Genomic DNA, 19675 nt, shown 5'->3' with positions numbered 1-19675 from the left:
AGTATTGCTTGTTTGTGAGCGGTTCTCTACGGCTCCGAATGAGTGAAAAAACTAGCTTCAATTTATTCCGTCGTTAATGAGCGGCGTAATGGCTCCACAAATTTTATACATAAGATTACAAAATATGCATTGATCATTTGTAAATAAAATTATAATTTTTAGATAAATTTGGCATCGTCGCAATAAATCTCGTTCTCAACCAAATTTTGCCAGAATGTTAACAACAGAGGAGTGTTATCAAATTAAAATCAGAATCAAAGAGACTCAAAGCGATCTATCTAACTCAATTCATTGGATAATCCATTCGATATAAATATATATTATATAGAATTAGACTATCATACTATCGATATTATCAAACACTTAATAATATTAGATTTTAATCTTTAAATGAAGAGATGTGCAGTTAGAATAATAGTGATCTTCTATGATTAAATAGGTAGTTAGTTGAATAGTATTATTGAACAGGTAGAAATTAATAGCGAAAAACTCAATAACACCAAGCAATTGGTACTATAAATAGTACAGTAACCAGACTCGTATTATTATATAAGCAATAAGTAATAATAACTTGTTACATATTAATCCAAGTGAACCGCACTGAATCAATTATCTATTCGGTTTGATTCAATTTGATTCACCTCCGAACTTGGGTTGGGTTCGCTCTCCCCGAAACCGAATCCAAACTTCGAGCGAGACCCGCGGCTTGTTTCCAGCGAACGAACAACTGCCACGTGGCTCGGCACTCGAACAGCAACGCGATTCTCCCCCGCTCTCCACTCGCGTCACGGAATCTCTTCCCTCCACGACCCGACGCTTCTTCTTCTTCCTCGATCCTAGCCCTAACCCTAACCCTAACCCTAACCCTAATTCCCCGCAACCCTCGCTTCTCCCCCTCCTCTCCTTCGATCGGGATGGGGTGAAAATGGTCTATTGCCCGCCCCCACGGCGCCGTCTCCTCCTTCATCTACTGCTACCGCGGCTACGCCCGTCTAGGGTTCGCACCCTCCGCCCGAAACCCTAACGTCCGGATCCCTTCCCCCTCTACCTCGTCTTCTTACCTGCACTCCGCTTTCGTCCTCGACTTCGATCTCACAGGGGCGGCGACTGCGTCCAGATCCGGCCAAAGGAGGACTCTCACGAGGGTTTCCAATTGGAATTCGGAGAAATCTCCCTACGATACCCTCGGTAATCCTCTGCAGTGATGGATTTTTGTGTTATCAGTCTCAATTATGCGAATTAGTGCAGGGCAACATATCAAATTTTGATTTTTGTCGAGCTTTGAAATGCTTCGAAGCTAAAAGTAAGTTTTTTTTTTGTCCGTGTGTAGAGCTGGAAAGAGATGCTGATGAAGAGAAGATAAAATCTGCGTACAGGAGATTGGCCAAGTTTTATCACCCTGATGGTTTGTTTATCCTACAGATCTGGAGAATTTTTCATACTGGATTGTTCATTAATTTCTATTTCTAGCGTAGTATTAAACTCGTAGTTTCTTTAAAAGGGTCAAAGTATTTTGAATCGCAATTGTGTTGTTGTTCCTGAACAATTTTGTTTTGTGTAAATTAAGTTGTTGGTGCATCTTATGATGGGGTGAAAATGGTCTAATTATATCTTTTGAAGCATATTATATTGTGTTTTCAAGTTCTGAGATCATCTTTTACTCTTTCAGCCACTGATCTGCTTCGTGCTGTTGACGAAGTTAATAGTTATCTTCATATGATAATTGCGTTGAGGAATTATTTGTAACTGGGATGCATGAAAGAAATGTCATATTTGTCATAGCTGTCTGATACAATTTCCATGTGCAGTATTCTGGCTAGTAGTATCCTTTTCCAGGTTTCTGTTCAGACCAACTGCCTCTTCTTGAGATTTTGTTATGAAAGGCTCAGACGTAAGGCCGATATAAACATTGATGCTGTCTAATCAATTTCTTCAAGGGCAATATGCCTTCGTATGGCATACTGAATAGTTTTGCTCGAGCACTGGGAAGCAATTGAATTTCTAACTTGATTCTTCTGTAATATTGTATATATCTTTTCTCCTCATCAGCTCATACCTTCGCTGAGATGTCTCTGTTTTCTTTTTTCAAAGCAAACATAAGAAACTTAAACTCTTCTTATTTCAGTGTATGCCCCCTATAGGTTTAATGCTTGGCTGATTGTTCTGCTGCTGCAGTGTATAACGGTAGGGGATCTCTAGAGGAAGGTGAAACCGCTGAAGCTCGCTTTATCAAAATTCAAGCAGCTTATGAGCTTTTGATAGATGTGGAAAAGCGAAGGCAATATGACAGAGATCACCGAGTCAATCCACTGAAGGTTTTTTTATTTTGTCCTTGTTCTTTTACTGATGTCAATTATTCTTAAAATATAGTAATTGATTGACATGTTAATTTCTTGTATCTTACATAGCTGGGTTTCATATTATATATTTTGTTGTGAATTCATCGACATCTGTAAGCCTTGTAATGACGAATTCCTATCAGCATTGAAAAATTGGTGAAAATCTGTAATCATATTTACTGCTGCATATGTAGATACGATTCTTTGACTGCCCTGCATAGACCACATCTATTTTTAAGCTATTCCCAGAGTGCCATTCATTCATCTGTTTTTTTCTTTTTTTTTTCAACTGATCCCCCAATTTTTGTCTTTGTAAAAAACCTAATTTCTCATTTATTTTTTGGTTTATTTCAGGCTTCTCAGGCATGGATGGAATGGCTAATGAAAAAGCGAAAAGCTTTTGATCAACGGGGAGATATGGCCGTTGCAGCCTGGGCTGAGCAACAGCAGCGTGAGATGAATCTCCGTGCTCGCCGCCTCTCTCGTTCAAAGGTGTTATATCACTTGCTCTATTCACCTTTACTTGTGTCCACTATGTTTCTCTGATTGGTAGCTTTGTTACTTTACCTGATTGTTGTCTTATTGGAGTACATAGACGCATCAGTGGTTTTTTGGAGCGTAGTTGAACCATAAGCACTGAGAGTCATGATGTCCTGATATTCCTTTTAATGGAATTTTACAACCACTAATTTTGTTATCTTTATTTTGATGCATACATATGAGGTGCCATGAATTAAAAAAGAAAAAATCAAATTTATTTAAATCATGCACTTCTTTTTCCTATTTCAGATCGATCCCGAGGAAGAGAAGAGGATATTGGCTAAGGAGAAGAAGGCGTCGATGGAGTACTTCTCCAGTACATTGAGGAGGCATACTCTTGTTCTGAAAAAGAGAGATTTAATGCGGAAAAAGGCGGAGGAGGACAAGAAAAAGGTCATTACTCAACTTCTAGCCGCGGAAGGACTTGAGCTCGACACCGACGACGACGAAGCTGCCTGAGAAACTTACTAAATGTTGAATTATTCTTTGTACATAGATTCTCTTCGGTTGATGTTTAAAATCAGAAAATTCAACGGAAGAGCCCAAAATCTGTACTATTATTTACGTCCGTGTATATTTGTTCCCATGGAAAGAAAATATTCCAAAAATGTTATGTTTCTGCTCTTTAGTGTTCAGAAAAAAAAAAATTTATATGTGAAGTTTTAATTCTAGGTCGATTCTATGTTCTTGTCTGAATTGTAAATGGAAATTTACAGTGGATCATGTTACGTAGTGTTTCATAAATTATTCCACTGTGATTCTTGGTGTTCTTTTGAAATTTTGGCAGATACAAAGAATACAATTTACAAGGTTGTATACCTGGATATTTACAGATTCTGCTAAATTGTCCTAAAAAAATAAGTTGGGAAAATTATGGGAAAACATGAGCAGTTGAGGTTAATCAAATCATTTAAAAGAATCTGTTAACGAATCTAATTTATGTTTAGTAATAAACTTTTCTCCCAACTTTCATCAAAACTGAAAAACATCTAAAAAAGAACCATGTTGAAAATATATTCTTAAGAGTATCCGCATCTTCAAAGCAACACATTTAAAAGGCGGCGTAGTATACACAGTTAAAATTAAATAAATGGAAAATAAAATAATTAGGGGAAAAAAGAAAAGATCCGTTTGGGATCGGGGTTTTGAACCCGACGTGAATCGAACACGCAACCTTCTGATCTGGAGTCAGACGCGCTACCATTGCGCCACGGATCCGCTTGGCTTAATTGTGATTTATAATTATATATATATTAAAAATAAGATACCTTTTTTATCCAATTTTGTTCACGTTATGACAACTTCTATATTGTTTTAGGTGCATTATTATTTCCACCAATCATATTATGCAGCACAAACAAAATATTGTATTTTCATCGACATACTCTTGGCATAGTATTAAGACACAATGTATTAAGTGAAGAATATGTGATAACAGAAGCATAAATTGCGTATCACAGCTAATACTTTGCTTGTAATTGCAATGCGAACTCGCTCCAACGTAGAATGAAATTACAGAAGCAAACTATAGTCATATTTACTTAAATAAGGATGATAACAAGATCACAAAAAATATAAGTTAATTGATAATAATTATCAATCCAATATTACTAATATCTTCCTTAATAAGCACTAAGTGGTGCGCTTTACGTGTGGAGAATGCGATAGACGACTAAAACGGGCAACGAGGTGACACGTGGATAAACCGACAAACCGTAGCAATGAATTCACTGAGAAATGCCGCGTCATTGTCAAATATTTTCTTCCTACTTTTTAATTCTGGATACAGTAATTTTTTTACGTTTCAGTGTATCTCACTCGGCATTCTTTTTTGGAGCCTGCTTACGTCAGCACTTTACTGGAAAGCGTGGCCTAAAACACGTGGCACTCATCGAAGGGTACGTCTAAGGAGAGAAAGATATATGCTGTTGTGGATTCACCACCAGTATATTTCGCTTCATACGTAGTAACAAGACAGTGTCAAAGTAAGAAACTTATTGAAGCCGCAAAAAGAAGGTGCCAAAAAATTTTCAGTACATATTGAGAGGGTGCGGCTTAAACCAAATCTTCACAATGAATGCCTTTTAATCTTTTGAATCTTTAAATTCATGGTTATGGCATCGCAAAACTAACACATAGAGATGGAAGTTTAAGTTAAGAGACACAAGAGAGAGAGAGAGAAAGAGAGAGAGAATTATCTCATTAACAAATAATGGAATACATAGAAATTTCTTCAGATGACTCCAGTTCTAAGGTAATTTTTCAAGTTTTCTAGGATGTCTATAGAAGTTTTTTACTTGTGTAGACTAGCCAAAGTTTTAAAGGAGATTTTCAAATTTGATTTTTGAAGTCTTTTCTTTTCTCTTTTGAAGTTGATAATTACCAAGTCTAGCTTTTGCCAACTATTCGTGTATATCTCTCATTTTTTTACTGGGCTAAGAGATCACAAATTTCAAGTTAGGTTTGTGTGTGCTTGTCCATCAGGCTCTCTATATCTATCTTTCAATAACCTGCATTAGAACCAAGTAATTCGTTTCCTTTTCTTTTACATATATATATATATATATATATTGCGAATACGGAGGCCTCGTGCTTCCACTTTGTTTTCGATTTCGACATTATCGAATCGACGATCGGCTCGTTAGACTTGCATCTAGTAGTATTTGAAGTATCAGAAAATAAATTTTGTCATTTTGCGATATCATTCTAGTGATCGAAGTGGCTCAAAATCAACGGCTAAAATAAAAATCTACAAAATATATGATATACATAAAATTTTAGATCAAAGATTATTGAATCTTGTAGTTATATGGTATAAAGAATTTTTCTAATCAAAATTTCATGTGATTTGTGATATTTCTACACGTTAACTTGCAACCGGGGCCTTCAACACGGCATTAACAATTATTGATTGAACCCTTTCGCATCATAGAACAAAGATATCGAAAATCATAAAATTTTATTCTAGGTACTTCAAATACTCTAGTATCAACTTAACTAACGGAGCAATCATCCCATTCGAAAGTCCGACATCGAAAAACACTTGGAATCCGGAGAGCTCGTTGCTTCCATAAGCATACCAGCCTCTCTCTCTCTCTCTCTCCATCTCTCTCTCTTCCTCTTCTCTCTCTCTCTCATATAATGATATAATATACTATATATATATATAATAATATAGTTAATATATGTGGGTATAATACTCTTATGAGACATAGCCCCATCTGTACTCATAAAGTTTTTAACGTGCATTGATGGATGTGTGGTTAGATGATGGTGGTCCACTTTAAAAATGATAGTGGTCCCCTAGAGTTGAGTGGGTAGTTGGTTGAATAGTATGATCTAACGGATGAAAATATCAGTGAAATAAATCTAAGGCGAAAACTTATGATATAAAGGAGCCAGAATACTTATAAAAGTATAGTAGCCGATCTCTATAATATATATATATATATATATATATATTATATATAGAGAAGAGAGAGAGAGAGAGAGAGAGATGAGAGAGAGAGGAGAGAGAGAGAGAATTAGGCTGGAATACTATTAATAGTAAACGCTCTTTTTCCTATCAAGTTTTTAACCTTTGATGAAAAATGTAGGGTCAGGATGATATTAGTCGGTTAGAGTTGATGGTCGTTGAGTGGTCCCCACTTGGTTATAGTATTTAATCCAATGTTAGAAATAATGAAAAGAGTTGTCCAAAGGCCAAAAAACTGGTAGCAACATGAGATTTTGCTACTTAATAATAGCCAAATCCAACTCTTATATATATATATATATGGCCGGCTACATACTTTATGAGTACGATCGCATTCGTACTCATAAGTCGTTTTCGACTGAATAGAGCTTCTGAATCGACGATCCAGACCGTTAAACATTATCTTAGGCATTTAAAACTCATAGAAATAAAATTTTATAATTTTTCGATATCATTTACCTTATGATCAATAGCTCACAAAATTGACAATTTTTAACGGCCGGTATTGATAACTTGCTAGTTTAATAGTGTAAAAGAATCGGAATAGCTGAATTTTTGATAGAAAATTCTATTCATTACTAGATAAAATCAATAACCCGCGATATAATTGAAGGATCCGATATCCATTTTAGGACAGTCGTTCGATTTTGACCGTTCATTTTATATCCACTTGATGGACTTTAATGATTTTAAAAATTTACGAAATTTATTTCTAAAAGTTTCAAATGCTCTAGATAATGTTTAACAGTGTGGATTGTTAATTCGGAAGCCAAACATCGAAAAACAACTTATGAGTACGATGGGCTCTATACTCAGAAGAGTATAGCAACCCTACTATATATATATATATATAATATATATAGAGAGAGAGAGAGAGAGAGACGAGAGAGGAGAGAGAGGAGAGAGAGGAGAGAGAGAGAGAGAGAGAGAGAGATGAGTGAGTGAGTGATGAGGCGGCTACTATGGCTTCTGAAGCACGGAGCTTTCCGTGCTTCCAGGTCATTTTTCATGTTGTGACTTTATTCGACGTCAATCGGCTCCGTTAAATTTGATTTTAGAGTATTTGAAGTACGTAGAAAATAAATTATGCATTTTTCGATATTATTTGCCAGTGAACAAAGGGGTTCAAAATCAACGGCTGAAAATAAAAATCATATATAAAACATAATAATATGACATAAAATTTTGATCAAAGATATTGATCTTATTTTATATAATATAAAAAATTTTCTATCAAAATTTCACGTGATTTGAATATTTCTACACCGTTAAACTTACAAACGGCTCACTACGCCATTAAATTATTAAATTTTGAGCCCCTTCAATCATTAGGCAAAGATACGAAAATCATAAATTTATTTTCTAAGTATTCAAATACTGAGATCAAGTTAACGGAGCGATCGGACAATTCGGAAGTCGCAACATCGAAAACGACCTGCAAGCACGGAAGCTCCATGCTCAAAAAGCATAGAGCCCTCACACACTATATATATTATATATATATATATATATATATTAATATAATATATATTATATATATATATATATATATATATATATATAATATATATAGATGACTATATATGATCTGGTGCTTTTAACTTTTTCTCCTTTATATCAACCCTTTTAATTAATTTTAATATTTGAATTGATACTATTATCATATGGGGACCGCTCAATACTGGAGGGACCGCAATCATCCTAACCAAATAATTTTTAACATAAGGGTCAAAAAGTCGGAAGTATCAAATTCTCTATACTCCCGATAGTATAGTATATAAATATATGAGTCCGACTGGGATACTATTTATAGCATAGAGCATTTAGTACTATCAAGTTTTCTGCCGTTAGATTTATCTTTTTTATCATTTTCGTCCGTTCGATTATACTATTCAACTAACCACCCACTCAACCTTAGAGGACTGACATCATTCTAACCGCACATCTTTTAATCTAGGGGCAGAAAACTTAATAGCACTAGTATTCCAGCCTAATTCTATATGTATATATTAACAAGAAAGTCCCTGTACTCTTCCTCTGTACCTGCTGCTTCTCATTTTGTTTTCTGTGTTTTCCGAAACTATAAATCCTTGTCTAACTATAATTTGTTATTATGAAAATGATCTGAATAAATAAGATTTATCAAATCTTTTTAAAATATCCTATTGTAATATTATACTACATTAACCCCCCTCCTTTTTCTTTTTTTTTTTTGCGGTATCTAAACATGCATTAGAAACCCAGATTTTTTTTGCTTACAGAGGTAGATATATTATTAATAATCTACCTACAAAATCAAAAAATTACAAGATAAATCACCAAGCCCCCCTCTTTTTTCTTTTTCCTTTTTTAAACATAAAGGCATGCAAAATAAAACCTTTTTTTATCTGATACAACACACTTTTAAATACCAATCGTAAGATCACATCTCAAATCTCGCATATCTCAAATCTCTTTAGAATTTTATCATGAAATTATATAAATATACTTTATCTAAAACACCACGATTTTTTTTTAATAAAATAAAATTATTAAAGCTGAGCATATCTTAAAACTTACTATGGCTCCTAATCATAATCTAACTCAGGCATATAAGCTTTTAGAGACTAACGGTTGTGCCGCTATGTAAACGGCCGACTTTGAATATATTTCCATGGAGCTTTTGTTTACGTGCATGGGTGAAAGACTTATGATGGAGCAGGAGAAGGAGAAGGAGCAGGCGCCGGAGCGGGAGCGGGAAGCGTGGACGTGGCTGCGGACGATGCTGCGGAGCGAGGATAGCCCTCAGGTGTTCCCGGGGTGGCGCGTGGTGGAGGTGGGGGCGTCGGCGTTCCCCGTCGCCGCGCGCCCCGCCGAGACGCTCCTCCGCGACGCCGTGGCGCTGCGCGAGGCGCTCCGCGCCATGGTCGAGCTGGGCGAGGAGCGCCTCATCTTCTTGCTCCCCACGCAGGAGCTACGGAGCCGCGTCGTCGCCGCCTCCACGGCGGGGGCGGTGCCGCGGCGACCGGCCACGGCGGCGGCGCAGAGCCCGGGGGCGAAGCGGCTGGTGCTCGGCGGCGGCGCGGCGGAGGAGGCGGAGGCGGAGCGCGTGGTGCGGGAGTGCGGCGAGTGGGAGCAGCGCGCCCCGGAGTTCAGGCTGGTGCACCGGCGCGGCTGGCATCTCGGGTCCGCCCACTGGATGGCGGAGACGGCGGCGCTCTGCCTGCAGACCATGCAGTGGGACGCGCCCCTCCTCCGGGAGAACCTCAGCCAGGCACCCACACCATGATCAAAATTCAAATTCAAATTTGAAATCAAAAAATTAGTTTAAGTTGATTTGGCTCCTGGATTGGATTATATTAGAATATCATCGTTTACATTTGCGCTTCTTTTTTTGCTCTCTCTCTATATTATATCTATAAACTCTTTTCCATATGTTGGCATTTCTAGAATATATAAATAAACATATATTTATATGAGTGGTGCTTAACTGCTTATTGCTGTCAAATTTTTCGTTGTTAAATTTATTCTTTTAATCGTTTTCATCTTATAGAACGTATTATTTAACTAACCACCCACTCAATTTTAAGGGGCCATTATCATCTTAACTCATATATCTTAATCCAAGCATTGAAAATCTAATAGCACCAATGACTTGTGCTATTAATAGTATAGTAACATTTTTCTATATATATATATATATATATATAGTAAGTCTTCCGTACTTTCGAAAGTACGGAGACTTTCGTGCTTGTAAGTTGTTTTCGATAATTGAAAATCCGATTCGACGATCAGCTCCGTTAAATATAATCTACCCTATTGGAACTATTTAGAAGCCAAATTTTATAATTTTTTGACATCATTTACCAAGCGATCAAAAGGTCTCAAAAATGACTATTTTAACGGCCGATGTGGCACGTTTTTAAGTTATAAAAGTATCCAAATTAGATAAAAATTTAATAAAAAATTCTACTTAACATCAATAGGCCCTTATCCTCTTTTTTATATCCAAATGCTAATTTTTTATCCGAGAATAGTAGTTCTCGGTTATTATATATATAACTATCCCTACCAACACCTCCATTTTCTATATATTACTACCCACTATTTTTCTTATTCCATATTATCTATCCAAACACTATTTTTCTTATTCCATATTATCTATTCAAAGACTATTTTTTTTATTCCCGAAAATAATCTAATTTTTATCCGAACGTTATTTTTCTTATTCTCATATTTGTATTTATCTTTGTAATAACTAGTTCTTATTTATATTCGAATCAAACGCTACCGAACGGCATGAGTTCCGCTATTATACTATTGACTGAAAAATATGAAGTATGACAAATTTGACTTGGTTTTTTGTGAGTTTATGTGAGTATCATTAGAATTTTTTGTATCAACAATTTTTCAGAACCGTTCTCTTCTCTTATTCTATTCGATTCACTCCCCCCACTCTCCATCAATGGATTCTTAGACCAACGATACAGAGACATGACCCCTCCCTCCACCGTTCGCGCCCTCAACCGCATTTCAAATCCTTCGACCGTTGCGTGCTGGAACTCCGCCATCCGAGCGTCCGTACGCGACGGCCTCCCCCGCGAAGCCGTGCTCGTCTACCGCCGCATGAAGCAGAACGGAGTCCGACCCAACAACCTCACCTTTCCCTTCCTCCTAAAAGCCTATGCGGGGCTCCCGCATGCTCCCGCTCCTGCGGTCGCCCACGCCCACGTCGCCAAATCCCCATTTTGCGACGACATCTTCGTCGGAGCAGCGCTGGTCGACTTGTATGTGAAGAGCCGAGAGGTGGACGTCGCGTTGAAAGTGCTCGACGGAATGCCCCAGAGAGATGTTGTTGCTTGGAACACCGTGATCGTGGGCGTGTCTCAATTGGGTTCTTCTCTCCGAAGAGCCCTCTTTCTCTTTCGCCGCATGAGGTTGGAGGATATTGCGCCCGATTTGGTTACCTATATAAGCTTGGCGCGCTCGTGCGGGTGTGAGGAAAAGCTGAGCTTTTTAAGAGCCGTTCACTCTTTGGCGATAGCACAAGGATTCGAAGCTGATGCTTCCGTCGCGAATACTCTGATTGCCGCTTATTGCAAATGCGAGGATTTGAGCTCCTCGGAGTCGGTGTTTAGTGAGATTGCTGCAGGAATGAGGTCGGTCGTGTCTTATAATTCTATGATCGCGGGTTATGCTCGTCTTTGCCTATCAAAAGAAGCCATTTTGCTCTTCTCTGTAATGGCTCGGGACGGTATTAGGCCCGACCTGAGCACTATTTTGAGCTTGCTCTCATTGTTCGCCAATTCAGGCTCGTTATTAGAAGGCGAACTTGTTCATTCGCTAGGTATCAAACTAGGTGTGGATTGCGATATCTCCGTGATGAATACTCTAATATCATTACATTCGAAGTGTGGAGATTTAGAAGCTGCGTTGTATTGTTTCAATAACATGCCAAAAAAAACTTGTGTTTCGTGGACTGCTTTGATCAGCGGATATGTGCAAAGAGGAGATATAAATGAAGCAATGGCTCTGTTTTCTTCTATGGAAGCTGCAGGGGAGAAGCCTGATGCTCTCACTATCGTTGCTCTTCTCTCTGCTTGTAGCCAAGTTGGTGGTCTCGATCTCGGTAAACATATGCATGATTACGTGCTCACTAACGGGTTCAAAGACGACATATTAGTGAGCAATGCATTGATCGACATGTATGCAAAATGTGGTAGCATCGGTGAAGCTCGAAGGCTCTTTGATAGAATGAGCGGAAGAACTATAGTATCTTGGACCACCATGGTTATGGGTTATGCCATAAATGGGGAATTTGAGCAAGCTTTGGATCTCTTCTCACACATGGTGGAACAAGGATTGAAGCCTAATCGTGTAACCTTTCTCGCGGTTCTTCAAGCATGCGTTCATGGTGGTTTGCTTGAGAAAGGATGGGACTATTTCAATCTCATGAGTGAAGTTTACGGCATAGCTCCAAGGTTAGAACACTATGCTTGTGTCATTGATCTCCTTGGCCGTCGAGGAAGAGTGAGCGAGGCACTGGATTTCATTAGAAGGATGCCTCTTGAACCAGATGCAGGTGTGTGGGGTTCTTTGTTGGGTGCTTCGGTAACTCATCGCGAAATTGAAATTGGCGAGTACGCAGCGAGCCGCCTTTTTAGTCTGGGGCCTCAAACTGGAGTGTCGTATGTCGGCATGGCCAACATTTATGCTGCGAAAGAGAGGTGGGAGGGCGTGGCAGAGGTAAGAACGATGATGAGGCAGAAGAAGGCGAGGAAAAATGCAGGCCAGAGCGCCATAGAGATCGATGGGCTCTTCCATGCATTCGCTGTCGAAGATAGGTCTCACCCGCAAAGCTCACAGATTTATGAAGTCTTGGATACTTTGTTCTTGCAGTTAAAAAAAAAGCAGATGTAAAGTTAGATTTTGAATTTATAGTGGCGCAATGTGAGATAGAAGTGGAACTTCATCATTTTTCAGCTACTTGTTGCTTGCCAGGAACTTTTGTCCCCCATAAAAAAAATAAATAAATAAATAAAAATCAGAATGCTTCAACAAATAACTAATATCTGATATTGTTGTTACTGTTGTTGTGAAGAGTCAACCACAGAAAAAGAGGGAAAACACAAATCCGAGCAGCAATTATATGTTATAAGCAACTGTATGAATAACAGATAATTTATGAGTAAATAAATGACTAATTGGAGGACAAGTCACAAGTAATTCACAAACAATGGTACAAAGCTGTGAGTTATTCAATCTTTGATACAAATCTGCTTCCTCAAAAGATTTGGCCTATAAATAAGTAATCGTATTCCCAATTTGACTGCATTTTACACAAAGTAGGAGAATTTCACACTGCTGTGGTCCTTCGCCTTATGAACAATCAAAATGGTGAATCCCTAATCGACAAACCTGGTATTAATACAAATAATCTACATATCGTAACCCCTGTCAAAGTCTCCAAATGCATCTCCTGCGAGAAGCAAACTCAACACTGTATCAGTTTAAAAGAAAAGAGAAAATAAGTATTCCCACTGTATCAGTTTATAAGTATTCCCACAGATTCGTATAAACATTTTGCTGGGCATTTCCTGGTAATCTCCTCTTCTTCATGTTTGCATCAGCATCATAATCATCTAGGGCCAGATAATTCATCTGCACGAAGGTTGTCGGTGGAGTCTATTATCCACTCAGAATTGTGATTACGAGGGTCCATCTCCATCTCTTGTCGTACCACTTCTACTTTCTGCCACTCCTCCCATCTCTCTGCGAGACCATCTCCTTCAAGCATTCTCACCACCTCCGACATCTTCGGCCGCTCCATTGGCGAACTCTGTGTACATAGCAGCGCGACTTGTATAAGCGACTCGACTTCGACATCGATATAGTTGTTCTGTAGGTCCGGGTCTACCAACATTTCCAACTTCTTTTCTTTAAGGAGTGCTTTTACCTATCAAAATAAAGAACAGAAAATCAGATTTGCATACAGTAGAAAACCAACTTCTCATGAAATGAACAATTGCCCAACATAAAATAGGGGCATTTTTTTACGAGAAACAGCACTTCAAGGGGATATATGAAATTAGCTTTTTACAGGGGCATATGATATGCAACTATAGATGATTTTGTAGTGATTACGTGTAGAATGCCCAAATATTATAGTTCACAGGAGAAGAAGGGGGAAAGAGGGGAGGAGCTTACCCAGTCAAGCAACATGACATCATCATCATTCGCGAGCCTGGCAAGATCAAATGCCCTTTGCCCTGTAATGAGTTCCAGAAGCATGATCCCATACCCAAAAACATCAGTTTTTTCTGATGACTTTCCAGTAGACAAGTATTCAGGGGCGATGTGTCCAATCGTTCCACGAACAGCGGTTGTCACGTGAGTGTCTTTGTAGTCCATGAGTTTAGCCAGGCCGAAGTCCCCAACAACCGCCTCGAACTCTTCATCCAGTAATATATTTGCAGCTTTGACATCTCGGTGGATAATTTTTGGGTCACAGTGATCATGCAAGTACGACAGCCCCCTCGCCGCTCCCAAAGCAATCCGTCGTCGGGTTGGCCAATCTAGAGGTGGCTGAGAAGGTAATCTCTCTGCAAACAAGTGTAGTTTCTTTTCTTTATGAAAAAAAAATGTTTTACCAGAAATTCCCAAATTCCAGCAAACCCTTCCTTACCAAAGTTAGAGAAATGCACATGGCAGTAATAAAATATGACAGGGCTATAGTTAATACTAGGCAGACACAGTAAGTTGATAGACAAGAACTTGCCACAGCTTTATCCAAGTTTAAGTATCAGATATGGGTTTTTTTTTAAAAAAAAATTCTGAAATCCAAATTTCAAGGGAAAAGCTATGCCTCAGAGACTGGAAACACAAAAACCAGAAACCCAAAACCTTTGATTCAAACATTGGTCGAAAGAGGAAAAAGGATAATATGAAGAAAACAATGCACCCTAGTTCCCCATATGTTAGTATCGAACAGAAATACTTCAAAAATGTACCACTACTAACACTATATGCTTGGGTTACCTCTTAAGCATGAAGCAACACTTCCATTAGCCATATAGGGATACACAAGCAACCGTTCGGTCGGCGTCATGCAGAATCCACGAAGGCGGAGCAGGTTACGATGCACTGCCATGCTAATCATTTCAACTTCTGTTTGAAACTGAAGCTCGCCACCTGGTGTTCTCTCTTCTTTTAACCTCTTTACCGCCACCAACGTACCGTCAGCAAGACGGCCCTTGTACACCTTTCCGAAACCTCCTCTGCCCAAAATGTTCTTGGGGCTGAAGTTATCAGTTGCGACTTGTAATTCCCGCAGAGAAAATCTTTTGAGCTGACCCAAATGGACTTCTGGGTCTTCTTCAGCTGCATAAAAAACCCTTCCTTTCTACATCATATTAAAAAGGTGTTTTTTTACTGTAGAATTTCGTAGTTAATGATTACTAACCTGGTACATCAAAGAAATGCTCTTGTGGCTTGCGGCGCCGCCACCATGCAAACCCGATAGCCGGTGCAGCAAACAAAAGAGCGGCGCCTGCAGCGACTCCTCCAGCAAGTGCCCCAGTTGTAGAGGCACTGCTTCCTGTTCAAGTTTACACTAAAGGCATGAGATTAAGACATATGGCACTCTAATGAGAAAATCAGGTATTCAGCATTAGTGCAAAGCATTAGAAAAATTTATGAATCAGAAAGGGTAGTTCATGAATTATAATTAGTGTTATTATAATTAGTGTATAACATTGGAAAAGCACATGAATCATAAAGAGTGTTTTATAAATTATAATTAATATATTATATCTGGTTTCATTGTCTAGAAAAAAAAAAAAAAAGATATAAACCTGTAAAAGTGTTCCCTGTGAACTAGAATTGACAGCTAATTAATATGTTCAATATGATGCTCAACTCCAGCTATAGAAATTTAAACCAATCATTTCCTATAACCAAGTGATCATGATGCGGAAATAATATATCAAATAAGCATAGGATTTTTATACAGAGTAAACTAGCCATTCCAACAGAGGACAAAGAAAAGGAGAATTTCTCGTCTGGAAGTTTCATGAGGAAAAATGTAGTAATGAACAAAAAGGGCTAATTTTGGCAGTCATCACAATGAGGTAAGTTTTGAAAGTATGAGATATAAAACCTGGAGATGATGGCGGTGTTGGAGGAACAAATGGAGGCGGCGAAGGCAATGGAGGGCCATTAGGACAACGTTTTGTCGTTCCCGGGCCACACAAATTAGGGTTGTTTTGAAAACTGCAGTTTTTGATAGACATAGCTCAGGGTGAATTAAATTAACCAACTATTATAAAGCCTGAAACATTGATAGGCTTATTAGAAAAGACACCTTATGGGGGTGAAAAGTAAGAAAGATCCAGTAGAAGGAACAGGTCCTGATAGATTGTTGTTTGACAAATCCCTGAGCATTTTAAAGATAAAGATTATCACATAATTAAAGTAGGGAAATCACGAGATTTTAGGTTACCATTGTACAAAAGTCAGAAATCACTTACAGAACTTGAAGCGTGGTGATATTGGTCAAAGATTGAGGAATTTGACCAGATAAGCTATTGTTGTTGAGCCGACTATCCTTTGACAGATGCATCAGGTGAAAGAAAAAGAAATTATTAAGCTAAGGGTAAGAAGTTAGCCTGAAAGAAAGTATAAAACCAAAGCTTTAAGCGAAATAAAACTAAAATTCTTTTTTCAGACAACAGGGCATTTTCACAGAGTGTTAACCTCAAATTCTATGTATTATTCATTTCTTGCTTGTCACATCTTTACCTCTGAGGCGGCCAAGTTTGCTGTAACTTCAATTATATTGGGGTATTGTCTCTAAGAAGCTAAACAAGACTTTCCCATTATACTGTTCAAAATTGCCATGTAGTATGCCTTCTACCACAACTAAAATCCATCCTTAAAAATGCAAATAGCAAATTAATTTCATCTGCATATAGAAAAGAAGACTCCATACAGGAAACGTAGATTCATCAGGTTCCCCAATGTAGGGGGAATCGGGCCACTGAACTTGTTCATGTACAGATCCAAGCTCACCAAATTTGTCAGATTCCCAAGTTCATAAGGAATACTCCCACTAATGTTGTTACTGTAGAGTTCCCTGAATGAAAGATAAAGGTTAAGTAATAGGCAATTGAGAACTTCTCTGCAAGAGATTAAAACTTATGATCAATATCGATCAGCTCTGCACCTCAGAAAGGGCCAGTCAAAAAAATACTTCTATTAAAGGCATAATTTACTAGTTAATAGCTTCAATAGCACCACACTGTTAACAAAATCTAGAATGGACCTAAGATAAAATACTTTTTTTAAAAAGAATTACAACACAGAAGATTGTGCTGTACAGTTTTGCTGCAAGCAGCTTTGATGTAGTTTCTAGTGTTTATCATATGTTGTTGAGAGTATCTCTAGAACTATACTGGCTTTCCTTTTTATCCCCAGAGAAAGCACCATTCATTCAGAATGGATGAAAGAATGAAACTATTGAAGTTCAAACCAACATGGAACAACTTTGTTTAACAACTAAACTGATAATCTAAGTTTGACAAATCTTTTAGAAGTTTTGATGCACTCCCGAACAGAACTCACAGATATTGCAAATTTTTTAGTACACCGAGATCAGGAACCAATGTACCAGACAACTGTGCATTTCCAAGATCACTGCAGTGAAATCAAAATATTTCATCAGTAAATCCAACAAATTTAAGTAAACAAATACCAGAATGACATTGAATTGCATTAACAGGAGTTCACTCACACTCTGATAACACTATTATCGTTATCACAGGTAACATGGAACCATGTGCACGGATTGACCAGCGTTGGGTCCCAACTCTGCAGTACATTAGTAGGATCGTTCAAATTGTTCTTTAATTTGCTTAATGCATCACCTGTTGATATCAGATTGAGCCACAATTAGGAATCGGGATAATAAAAAAATTAATAAACTGAGAATGATTTACACCTTTAAAGGTTCCCATTGAGAACAAAGCCAAATTATCCTAAATAAGAAAATCTCATAAAAAAGTTATTTGAAAGAAGAGATTAGATAATAGGTTCTTGATGGAGCATGGTTGTTCAAGTGAGCCATCTGCTCGTGTAGAGCTATGTGTATATGCATTCCGGCCATGTAAAAGCGAACAGAAGGATTTAGCATGAGCAAACAAATGGAAGATAAAATTATGTCAATAATTATGCAAGCGCTGATGTGCGCTTCTTTAACCAGTTTCAACTTTTAATTCACACTATTGACTCCTTAACCCTAACATCATGGTTTCGACTAGATAAATATTTGTCTCGCCAAAAATATAACATCTAGAAAGCTTTTCAGAGCAGGAAAAGTAACTAAAATTACGGCACAAATAAAAGAGGGGGAAAAAAAAATCTACATAAAAGTTGTTAAAGCTGCAAAGTCACTGAAAAAAATAAAAAAAAAGCTAAATTTATAGCTCAGGGCTTGAAATATACTAACACAAACTGCTAGGTTAAACAAGGAACCTGAAATATATCGAACAATCACAACCAATCAGAACCCTTTCAAACAGTCACTCAATCAAACAGTTTCTCTTATCAATACTCTCCTCGGTCAACCTAACGAGTAGAACACCAATACCAAGCTCAAATCTTAATCCAAATCGAGAAAACAAAGTAGAATCCAATACCTTCCGGGTTCGCTAGAACCCTAGCAACGGGATTAAACAACAATAGAAGCCACAGAAACCACGGCGCTACCGCTTGTCGTGTGGAGATCGCCATTTCTACAGCTCCGGCCCCTACTTCTACAACTCCGATATCAAATTCAAACCCTAACGACGATCGAGCTCAGAGAAACCAAAGGAAAGAAAAAAAAAAAAAAAAAAAAAAAAAAAACCCAAATCCCGCGCCATTTTCCGCGGACACGAGCATCGTACAGATCGAAATTCGAACAATTACGAATCCAAAATTGGATGGATTCGAAGAAGATTCAAAGCTCACGTGGGTTCTCCTTCCACGATCACATATTCCACAATCGCGACCTCTGAAGAAGAAACCAAACCAAAAATAAATAAATAAATAAATAAATAAAGGAAGGGGTGCGGGGGGGGGGTTTGTATTAAAATCCAACAATATTTTTTTAAAAAAATGGGTAGACTCATTCGACGACTACGAGTGACGGAGTAAGGTGGTGGGGTTTCGAGGCAAAATTCAAGAATACAGCGTTATATTGGTGGCGTCGCGTAACAAGTTAATTAAATATGTTTTTAAAAATATATACTTTATCATAATTATAAAAAAAAATTTATTATATTTTTATTTAAAAAAAAAATTTATTATTGATGGCGTGGTGCAAGTACAACAGTGTAGAATTTTTCGATTTTGTGAGAGCTTGAGAACACGAGCTGCCCGCTGCCCGCTGCCCGCAATTAGTCAACAGGCTAACCCGGTTGGAACTCTGGTCAAAGAACAGTGCGGGGTCCACGCCTGCCACGTCGGACGCGGTCAAAGTCTACGTTGATTAAGAGCGTAAGTGTTTGTTTAATAGATTAGGTGGAAGTTGATTTAGTCGCGTGCATGTATGGAAAATTGGAGGCTATTATTAAGCCAAGAAAAAAAATCGAGTCGAGCCGAATGAGAGCGAATTAGATGCATATAAACTTGATTGGCAAAAGTTCTCTTGTTTACCGGTTCTAGTTAATGAATCGCTTTTTAGAAAACTTTGAGAAAAAAACTTCATTCTTTCAAAGGCTTTTTTTTTTTTTTTTTTTTTTTTTTGGCATTTGGCCTTCTCAAATTTATTATTCACAAATAATTTTCTTAATTTTATAATTAT

General features: G+C 38.0%; 3 protein-coding genes and 1 non-coding gene across 4 annotated transcripts; 2 read left to right on the top strand and 2 right to left on the bottom strand.

The window, feature by feature from the left end:
* Positions 924-3338, top strand: LOC109721476 (meiotically up-regulated gene 185 protein-like; the record flags this gene model as incomplete). The annotated part of the gene is made up of 5 exons (XM_020249128.1): positions 924-1188; positions 1331-1405; positions 2176-2315; positions 2694-2831; positions 3129-3338. Coding segments are annotated over 5 exons (828 nt in total), but the record flags the coding sequence as incomplete, so codon positions are not given.
* On the bottom strand, positions 4026-4097 carry TRNAW-CCA. The gene has a single exon. It is a non-coding gene; the product is annotated as a tRNA-Trp (tRNA).
* Positions 10828-12753, top strand: LOC109721475 (pentatricopeptide repeat-containing protein At4g19191, mitochondrial-like). The gene has a single exon (XM_020249127.1). The coding sequence runs from the start codon at positions 10828-10830 to the stop codon at positions 12751-12753; it is 1926 nt and encodes a 641-aa protein (XP_020104716.1).
* LOC109721371 (somatic embryogenesis receptor kinase 1-like) lies at positions 13031-18932 on the bottom strand. The gene is made up of 11 exons (XM_020248956.1): positions 18528-18932; positions 17624-17756; positions 17455-17526; positions 16823-16966; positions 16362-16433; positions 16196-16267; positions 15992-16104; positions 15296-15430; positions 14872-15213; positions 14041-14435; positions 13031-13789 (listed from the first exon to the last, which is right to left on the bottom strand). Exons 1-11 carry the CDS (start codon positions 18619-18621, stop codon positions 13472-13474), a joined length of 1890 nt encoding a protein of 629 aa, XP_020104545.1. The 5' UTR covers positions 18622-18932; the 3' UTR covers positions 13031-13471.

This window comes from Ananas comosus, linkage group 15 (genome assembly GCF_001540865.1).
Source record: "Ananas comosus cultivar F153 linkage group 15, ASM154086v1, whole genome shotgun sequence".
Taxonomy (NCBI): Eukaryota; Viridiplantae; Streptophyta; class Magnoliopsida; order Poales; family Bromeliaceae; genus Ananas; species Ananas comosus.
This window is presented reverse-complemented; position numbering and strand designations above follow the sequence as displayed.